A 10886-nucleotide genomic window follows, 5' to 3' on the forward strand; every position below is an offset into this window, starting at 1 on the left:
CCTTATTTATTTAACATTTATTTCACTATGTTTAGTAATGGTCTAGCTTGAGTACTAGGGAGTCGGGTTGTTACCGTTGGTATCATAACATTCTAGATAGTCCCTGTGGCCCAGTAACAAATTCCTCGCCTAATAATAGAAGTTTTTAGTATAAACATGAGATTAGCTAATGTATCATTTTAGTAAACATGTAATTCAATATTTTTTAATATTCGAAATCATTTTTAAATTTTGAAAATTTAGTTGGATTATTGAGGTTTAATTATTGAGAAAGGGGTTTCAAGTTAATTGGTTAATCAAAAAGAAATTGAATAAATCACTCAATTGAGACTCATTATAAAAGGGACTTTTAAAATCAAATCATGCATGAATGAATACTAAGGCATGATTTTTTTTTCCATAAATCGAAAAGTGCTTGGAAAAGTTTTATCCAACTCCCATTTCATCTTCCCTCTACTCTAGCTCGGTTATTAGCCTAAGACAAACCGTTCTTGCTGATCAAAGAGCAACACTAAACCAAGAGTTCCTAAAACTCACACACACAAAACATAGGGGGCATTAATTTTACCTAGAGGGCTAGCTTTTACACTCGACTGCCTGGAACCATTCACTCTTTTCTCGTGGGCCTTAACTAGACATGGCGGAAGTAGCTCTTTTCTCCCCTATCCATGGACTTATCAGATAGTAGCGGGGTGTCCGAGTAAGGTGTAGATGATGGAAGTACCTTCCCACACTTGAGTGTGATGGCACTGACGGTATGCGCAAGTGCACGCAATCGAAGTAATAAATCTCAAATAGGGTATCGTCTTTCAGGGGTCGACGTGAGCAAAATTTTCCTAACTTAGCTATCAAAATTCTTCATCAATTTTATCCAAACAACCAAAAGATTATTTTTATCTATAACTATGGATAACTAAAATTCAGTCACACACAAGAATAATTCAGAGCAAAACAATTCCAGGGTGTTGTTTCATTTAGTGAATACAATGAATATGACATGCAATTATTTGAAATTGATAGATTGTGGCTAGAAGTTCTAAAATCAGAAAATCCTCTCTCGAGATCAAACCATCCTAATAACTACCCATTGACCCAAATCTCTACTATCGCTTGAATAGTTATAGCATTAAAATCTTTCAATCGCACCCCTTGTTATTCTAAATTCACTCTCATGCAATTTTGAATAACAATCTAAAATATTTAGTCCAGCGAATTAAATTCTCTCTCAAGACATCTAATTAACTTAGGTTCGTTCACTTAATGGCCAGTTAATCAAAAGCATTAAACACAAATAATTTAGAAATTCATGCAAAATCAATCAATTGTAAATTCGATATTCAAAGTAACATCCCTAAAATCCACAAACACCCTAGAATAAAAGAGTTTAGCCACGCATGATTACGAGAACAATATTCAACAAACAAACAATCATTATGGAGAAAAATAAATTAACAAAGAAGAACGATCTCCCCTGAATAGGTTCGAATCCCAATCATGATCTTCTTACTCTCCATGAATACCAGATTTTTCTTCAACAAAACTGCACGATCACGATCAATCTTCCTGTCATGATCAATTCAGAAATGCTTTCAAATCAATTCTCAATTGAAATCTCAAGTCTTCAACAAAAACGATCAGAATTACTCTATTTCGGCTCTTGAACGGACTAGAATTTAGGTAAAATCTATCAAAGTTCGCTTTTTTTTCTTGTTTCTTCTCGGTGGCTCAACGTTGTTATTTATAATATGCTCGCAGGTTACAATGTTGGCATCATGCCATCCGTGTAACAAGGTCATAGTGTTGCAACTCTACCCAGTTTCTGATTGGTCTCGGGTCTACAGCATCAGGGAGTAGCGTTGCAATGCTCTTCCAACACTGGCTCCCCCGAATTGTCTTCCAAATTTACCTCTTTTCTTGATCTTGGATCCTTGGTTTTTTCCTAATTTCATGGCCCACCCGTAATTGCTCAAAATTTGAGTTTTTCCTCTTTTTTTTTTTATCATTTTCGCACAACTTGCTCTCGATGCTTAGTTTCCCGAAATCACTCAATAAACCACATCAAACCAAACAAAAACTAACAATAGTAGCTCTAAATTTGAAGGGTAATAAAAGTAATTTTGAGATACTTTTCACCACCCCAAACTTAAAACTTTGTTGGTCTCGATCAATGAAAAGAAAGAAACATAAAGTAGGAGAAATAATGAATACTAAAATGAAAAGGTTCAAGGCATGTATTCTCTTATTCTGGTTTCATTAGCTTCTCAACATATATAGAAAAATTCAGACACATCCTAATCGTTGAGTGTTTCTAAAGCCAAAACTTTTTGTCCTGTGTTTGTGTGTGTGTGATTCCTCCTTTAATTAAAAACTCAACAACTAACTTAAAATTTAATTAAGCTTCATCCGTTTTTTCCCTAGTCTAGCTCAAGCACTAATCATCAAGTATCACCATACTCAAGAAAGTAATATGTCCACTAAGGTGCCTTATCTCTCTCTCTCATTTAACACCAAGAGGGCCCTCAACTTGATCATTTTACCTAAGGGCACTAGCTTTCACACATCTAATGTAGGGAACCATACCTAGTCAATTCCCAAGTGTCCTAACTGATCACAACAAAGGCAGCTTTTTTTACCCCCATCCATGCATACACATTACAAGTTTACAAAAAGATATTTCTTTTAAGTACATGAGTTCATACTCTATTTTTTCTCAAAGGCAATAATAATATTCTTTTCTTTCCTCTTAGTCTAACATTACAAACTATCACGAAAGACATTCTCTAACCAGTGGGCCTTTCGAGGTGACAACTAATTTGACATAAATTAATGCTTTGTTCAGTTAGAGGTTCTAAATTAAAGTGGTTCGTGCCCAAAATAAAAGAGGATACAAAGAGGGATTCAGAACAAAGAACACTCAAGACAGGACTATGTTATCCAATTTCTACTTCAAAGCATGACATACATCATGAGTGACTCATCAACCATCATAATAAAAGAAAGCTAGCGAAGAACACAATTCAATCAATCTCAGCAATCTTCCTAACCAAAAGCAACTATTTTTCAAAATTTTCAAAAATTTTCAAATTTTTCTCAAAATCAACAATTACATGCATAAAACAAGTAACTCAAAACAACATGCATAAAAGCACAATATTAAAGCACAAAGTATGGCCCCACCCCAAACAAAAAATATGCATTGTCCCCAATGCATAATATCTAAAAAAATCACACAACAGATGAGTGATACAAAGCTGGGTAATGAGTAGAGATTCACGAATCTGGATGGTGAACTGGGGCTTGAAAAAACTTGAGCATCATCTCCAACATGAGGATCAAAACAAAATAATCATGAGGTGACTCTGTATCCTTAAAGAAAACAAAATAATCAAATAACAAAAGAAATAAAACTAGAACACTCGGGTTGCCTCTCAATAAGCGATTAGTTTAACGTCTTTAGCTAGACCAAGCCAAATTAAAGTGCAAGTCCTCCACACGCCACTCTTCATCACCACAGTAGTGTTTCAATCTCTGGGAATTGACCTTGAATGTCGTTCCCTCCTTGCCATATAGTTCCACTGCACAATAAGGAGTAACATCTATTATTACGAACGGTCTAGACCATGGAGACTTAAGCTTTCCTAGAAACAACCAAAGATGATCATTAAACAACAAAACTCATTCACCAGGAAGAAAAGCTCTAGGCACAATTCGATTATCATGCCATTTCATTGCGCATTCCTTATAAATCTTAGAATTCTCATATGCTTGGTTCCAGAACTCCTCCATCTCATTAAGTTGCAGCAATCTGTGCTTCCCAGCTGTTTGAAGATCAAAATTTAGCTTCTTAATAGCCCAATAAACTCGATGTTCTAACTCAATAGGCAAATGGAACGCCTTTCCAAACACCAATTTGTATGGGGATGTACCAAACGAAGTTTTAAAAGCCGTTCTATATGCCCACGGAGCATCGTCAAGCTTTAACGGCCAATCCTTCCTGTTAGCTTGAACCGTCTTTTCTAGAGTTTGCTTAATCTCCCTGTTAGACACTTCAACTAAACCATTAATCTGTTGGTGATAAACTAAGAATACCTTATGTTTAACCTCATATTTAGAAAGAATCCTGTCAAGCAACTTATTGTAAAAGTGAGATCCCTCATCACTAATCAGTGCTCGTGGGGTATCAAACCGTGTGAAAATATTTTTATGCAAAAATTTAAGAACAACATGAGCATCATTTGTCCTAGTAGCAATCGCCTCTATCTACTCTGAGATATAATCACCGCATGCAGATTTAAATTTATTGTACTCAAAAGGATTTGGGATTTAAAACTTAGAAAAGATATTTGGAATTTGAGCAAGAAAATGAAAGGGATTTTATTATTGTTATTATTATTGTTTCTAGCTATGAAGCACAGATACTTCATGTGAGGCAAAGAATCAGTATCAGACACGTATCGGATACCAATACTTCTAGATTCTTCCCAGATACATATCTGACACGAGTTTTGACATATCTATACTTTCAGATACTTTCCAGATACGTATCGGAAACGCGATTTGACGTATCTATTTCTATGCATATTTTCTTTTAAAGAAAAAAGACAAGTTACTCATCTAATCTTTCCCAATCTAAAATTAGACAACCTGTTTAAAAAGCTCACTACTCGAGTCCAAAACTAAAAGAAAAATAAATAAACAACGGATCAAACCCTATACTAGAATCATCTAATCTCTATCTTCACATTTGAGTCCCCACAAAATCCACCAAAATATAAACTATTTGGATATCTTCAACAATAAGTTCTTCGTTTATCTTCATACTTCTCTCCCTAATCTTATTCTTCTTCTTCTTTGCAATATGAGTCACTTTTCTATTGCATTTTATTAACTATTGTTCTTCAACATCTTAGATGTTGCTTTTTTGTATTGTATTTCAGTGTTTGTATTCTATTTTGTGTTATTGTTATTAACTTGTATGCTAAATTTATCTATATCTTATATTTTCTTAAAGAAAAAAAATATATCTTCAACGTATCAGTATTCTCATTGTTTTAGAAATATATATTAAAAAATATATAAAAAAAATGACGTATCCTTAGACGTATCCGTATCTTAGTTTTTTAGAAATTGATGAATCGTCGTATCCGATCTTATCCGTATCGTGCAGCCGTATCTGTGTCTGTGATTCATAGGTTTCTAGGGTCAAGTTAAAAGAGAATGAGAATTAGAAAGAAAAAAAGATAATCCTTCACCTCTTCCTGTACATATTGTGCAGAACCTCCCCTTCCCGAACCGTCGCCAGTAGCTCCAATCGTGCCTCGTCCACCGACTGTTGTTCCTGATCACCGACCATTCACACGTAGCAAAGTTGCGGCCTGGATCGGTTCCAGAAGGTGGTACGTCGCACATTCTAGGCTAGTCTATGCTCGATATCTCTGTCGGTTGCAAGTCAGCATCCAACCACTGGGGTTTCACTGTCGTTCACACCCAGATCCGAATATCCACACCCAGCAGGCCAACACAACACCTCCGCGCCTCAAGTTTGCATCGTTACATTAAGAGTCCATTATACACATTTTAAAATTGAATAACCATATATAGAAACAAATCTAGAATTCCATGAGCTAAATTTCTAATCTTATATGAAATTATGCTCCCTAAGATAACGGTCATTGTAACGGTAGCAAAATTTGACTATGAGGCCGACTGATGATACATGAAGCAAATGGATGAATTGCAATTTGCAACACATTTTTAATGTAACTAATTAGATGTTTTATTTTTGAAATTAAAATTTTAAGGGTTAAATGTCTATAGTTTTGTAAGTTTAGGAACTCAATTTTAATAATTGTATTAGATTGAATGTTTAATTTTTACCATTAAATGTTTGCAAGTCCAACTTCTACGACTATATAAATTTGAGAGTATGAGAGTTCCATTTTTACAATTGAAAATTTGAAAATGAAACCGCAATTACCACCATACTTGAGGGGTAGGTTTTGGCTTTCCAATTTTTCTTAATTTTTTTTTTTATTTTAAGTTTGTCCAATTTTATGGTTTCTTTACTCAACTTGAAAAACCAGATGGGTTTTGATTTCATGATGGAATTGGTTGAAGCTTAGATTGACAAGCCAATCTTTCTTTGGCCTCGAGCCACATTGTTTCCCATTGAGGCATTTGACTGACAACGAAATTGATATTGTTTTTGGACTTAGGGTTTGCCTAGGATAACTTTCATGTGTTTAATTTAACAAAATAAGTCATCTTGAAAGCAAATTTAAGTGTTTGACAACCACTAAAAATTGACTTGGGAAAGAAAGTTTATAAGATAAGTTTGTTTAGGATAAAGACTAGAGATCAACTTTTAGAAAAATGACATTTAAGTGTTTAATGGTTAATCTCTCCCTAATTTGCATAATTCTTAAAATTACCACAATGCGCAGAGGCGATCTATCCTAATTCCGTTATATTGTCGTGGCTACCACCGCATTTCGCCAGTAGACTTTGGCCACCACCTCAACTGTTACCACCGACAAACTCTGGCAACCACCACTAACGACCAACTACGACTGCCACCTTCGACCACTGCCACTGTAGGCACCACCTCCGACCACCACTGCTGCCTAACTTCGGGGATCGCCTCCCACCACTGCCACCCGCCAACTCCAATCACCACCACCTCCGGCTATTTCCACTAACCCCATAATTCATAGTATTTTATAGTCATCTTTTATAGTAATTTGATATTAATAAAAATACTTTTAGTTTATAATGAACCAAACAAACTTATATATATAACATTTTTTAAACAAAAAGTTGTCAAACATGTGAGTGTTTTTATTTTAATTTTTTTTAACAAAAGTGTTTAAATCAAAATGAAATTATATTTCTATCAGGGACTAAGTCAATCCAGTCAGTTAGTTTCTTCAGTATTATTCTTCATTAGTTTGTGAGTTCAATAAAAGGGTCTATCAGTCATACACCTATAATCCTATCAGTGACATACTTCAATATATTTCTGTCAGGGACTAATTCAATTTAATCCAAATTACTAAATAAATATATGATATCCAAAATTAAATTTTTGTTGACAAAAATTAACTTCTTTTGAAAAGTGAGGTGCTATAGTACTATTGATATTTATATAAACCTCTACAAGGGTCTATCAACACACAAATGGTTTTAGTTGTCTCTTTGGACTCAAATTATCGAGGTGGCTATATGTAATATCAATGATAGAAATAAAATTAGTGATATAGAAATATAATCAATGATAGATCGTGAAAGGAATATAATCAATAAATGTCTATCACTGATAGATAGTGATAGAGGTCTATCACTAATATACTTCTTCTTCTATTGTTGATAGACTTTTATTTGTTACTTGAACACTATTTGCTAATAGTAGCCGATAAAGATGGGATAACAAGAAAAAATCGATCACAAACTACCAACAAACATTCCTCCCTGTAAATTCATCACTCTAACATGGCACATACAAACAAATTAGCTGGAATGATCATCCAAAAAACAAAGAAAAACACCTAACATTGTCAAGACACTTCCATTTTTAACATGGCATTGCAACAACTCCTCTCACACCAACCACAAATCTAGAACTACCTACATTTTAAAATGTTAACACAGTAAAGCACATCATGCACTATAAATATATAGACATCCATTAAACTTTCTCATTCATATATTCAATACAAATACATTATACAAAGGACCCAAATCTTTTCTCCAACATACATACTATCAACAATGGCATCGCAACGACTTATGTTATTGTTAGTTCTCTTGCTCCTAACCTCTTTGAACATGTCGATGGCCAAAACGAAAAAGAAAAATAAGCCTGAGAAGCCAGATTTACCGGAACCTAACAATCCTCTCGTCTCATTTGAACATTTTCAAGTTGAGATTCACAACGACTTGCATATGTACTTGTTAGACAGTCATTGCTACTCCAAAGACAATGATTTAGGATTGCATGTGTTGTTTCCAGATGAGCAACAAAATTGGTCATTTAAAGGAAATTGGATTGCCACGACGGTTTTTCATTGTAGGTTGGAGTGGGAAGAAGGGTGTTTAGAATTTGATAGTTTTACTAGTAAACCTGACTTTGTGACCAATTATTGTTGCAATAAAACTTGCATTTGGAGTGCAAGACAAGATGGGGTTTATTTGAATAGCGCAGATAACCACCAACTTCTTTTTGATTACTGGGACATGCTTAGATAGGGGGATCTATCACTGATTGCCCATGGCCTTGTAACCTAAAATGGTATATATTTATTGAATATACACATTCTAATTTATGTATATTGATAATTAACTAAATGTCAAAATAAATTTTGATTTTAAATTAAGGATAATGTAAATACTTGAAAAAACAAGTTTTACTCTCAAATGTCATTTTTTCTATTTTTATAATTCGTTGAACATAATAACAGAAAGAGTTAGTAATAATTAGTCTATTTACGTTACACTAACTTTAGAAAAGTAATTATTAGTAATAAATACATAAATACAAATTAGGTTGAAATAAAGTTACCTAAGGAAATTAAAGCTATTGTAATAAAAAAAGAGAAAAAGATTCATGCTTTTGTATAGTGTATATTTCCTTTATCAATTTCTACGGTGCAACAAATCTTCTCTAGTCTATTTTCCCGAAGATAGATCAAATTTTAAGTGTTAATTGAACAGGACACCCTCATAATATAGCTGCGAGTTTTAGGACATAAAACCCAACAAGTTTTAACAGTAAACGGTTGTTATAAAGAAAAGTGACTATTTCGATGTCTGTTCTTATGCAAACTCATTGAACAGGACACCCTCACTCACATATCTCCATGTGAATGATTTTTGGATCACATCATTTGTATCAGTATACAAAATGGATCGCATCCAATAGTGTCACCAAGATGAGGTACTCAATCTCATCTGTATATTTATAGACCATTTTGGCTACATACTAAAACTTGATCCTCTCTTATGTCACCACATAAAGTTAAGGTATTCATGTTATAGCCATGGATTTATTTATTGGATTTTCATAAAAGAATGCAATATCAATAATATTGAATAAAATACTCAACAACATTTTTATTGATAAATAGAATATTAACAATATTTACGAACTACGAGTTTAGGACATTCCCAATAATCTCCCACTTGGACTAACATTCCAGTGAGACAAACATATAAATATATAATGTTTACAATGTTGAGAAATAAAGAGAGAAAAATACAATAAACGAGGGCATCTAAAATACCCTTTGACATTCTCTCACTTGCCCTAGATTATGATGCTAAAATACCCTTTGACATTCAACCAGGTGATCCTCGAACACTTTAGATGAGAGGGCCTTTGTAAAAGGATCAACAAGGTTTATTCTGAGGCTATCTGCGTGACTATCATGTCTCCTTGGTGTACGATCTCTTTAATGAGATGGTACTTTTTTGTTGAGTTAAGTGTCCTAAAACTCGCAGTTTGTAAACTTAAACACATTTTTTTATCAATAAAGATGTTATAAAAATATTTCTTCAATAAAGTTGTTATTGAATCTTTAAATTGCATTCATAAAGTCTAAATTCAATAAACTAAGATCCATGATTATTATATAAATGCTTGAACATTATGTAGAGACATAAATATGGATCAAATTCGAGTAAATAGCCAAAATGATATATAGTATATGATTAAGGTTAGGTATCTTATTTTGGTAACACTATTGGATGCGACCTACTCTATAGCTATTACAAGTTGTTGTAAAGATACTACAAACGAAGTGATCCAAATTCGTTCATGTATTGACATAAGGAGTGGTGGCGTCCAATGCAATGAGTTTGCATAAGATCGAACCAAGAAATAAGTTACTCTTACTTTATTACATTGTTTACTGTTTAAGACTGGCTATCTCACTTAGATTAACTAGGTAATTCGATCTTAATCTTGATCTAATTATGAACTCCTGTTTATTCAGGATTATCCTTAAATTTGCATGGGTGAGGGTTGGCTCAACAGTGCCAACTCAATAAGCCTCCCATTTCAGGGGTAAGATGGGGCAGATAACTAAGGACATAGGGTGCAAGATAGAATTCACGCCTACCCGATTTAGGGATGGGAGCAAGGTTGTTCTCTTAAGTACTGAGTCCAGGTCTTGAATAAATGGCCCCTCCCTCTCATTGGCCCTATAGGGATCCTATTTAGTGATTGGATCATAAACCAATTGTTCATTAGAGGATCAGTAGGAACTTAAGGAACAAGACATAATATTGGTGGTAAAACAGCATATTGACCCAGTTGTTATTATAAACAACTTGTGAAGGGTTGACTTACTAGTTATGGTTTAATCATGTGGACAAAAATATATCTACAGTGGGGAGAGTCTAACTATCGAGGTATAGTGGTGTGACTCGATAGTTAACGAATACTGATTAATTCGATGAAAGAGTTTTAGCCAATTAATCTTAATCGTTGGAGCTCATGATCTATAGGTCTATAAGGTTCCTCTACTAACTCGTAAAACATGAACATCTTGAATTAATAAATTGAGTGAATTTGGAATTATATCAATTTGAATTGTTCAAATTGAATTTCAATTTGAAATTGTTCAAATTAAAATTAGGGTTTGAGTTTGAATGAGTTCAAATTCAAATTAGGGTTTGTATGATTATATATGATATAATTAACGTCTAATTTATTGAAACTAAACAGAATTGGAAAGTTTGTAATATTTAAATGTTGATTTAAATATTAATTACATGAATAGGATTCATGTTTAAAATTAGGTGTGCAATCAATTTAATATTTGATATTAAATTAATTAATTAATTAAATATGTTTAATTAATTTCAAATTTAATCCAATTGAAGAAACT

The 10886-nt window shown here is 33.5% G+C and overlaps 1 protein-coding gene across 1 annotated transcript; it reads right to left on the bottom strand.

Moving 5' to 3' along the window:
- Nucleotides 1-3453: 3453 nt before the first annotated feature.
- On the bottom strand, nucleotides 3454-5353 carry LOC150035074 (uncharacterized). The gene is made up of 4 exons (XM_090315221.1): nucleotides 5253-5353; nucleotides 4463-4514; nucleotides 3684-4065; nucleotides 3454-3638 (listed from the first exon to the last, which is right to left on the bottom strand). Exons 1-4 carry the CDS (start codon nucleotides 5351-5353, stop codon nucleotides 3454-3456), a joined length of 720 nt encoding a protein of 239 aa, XP_090171347.1.
- Between the last annotated feature and the right edge of the window lie 5533 nt (nucleotides 5354-10886).

Source organism: Benincasa hispida, chromosome 7, assembly GCF_027475165.1.
Source record: "Benincasa hispida cultivar pf3 chromosome 7, pf3_genome.v1.1, whole genome shotgun sequence".
NCBI lineage: Eukaryota > Viridiplantae > Streptophyta > Magnoliopsida > Cucurbitales > Cucurbitaceae > Benincasa > Benincasa hispida.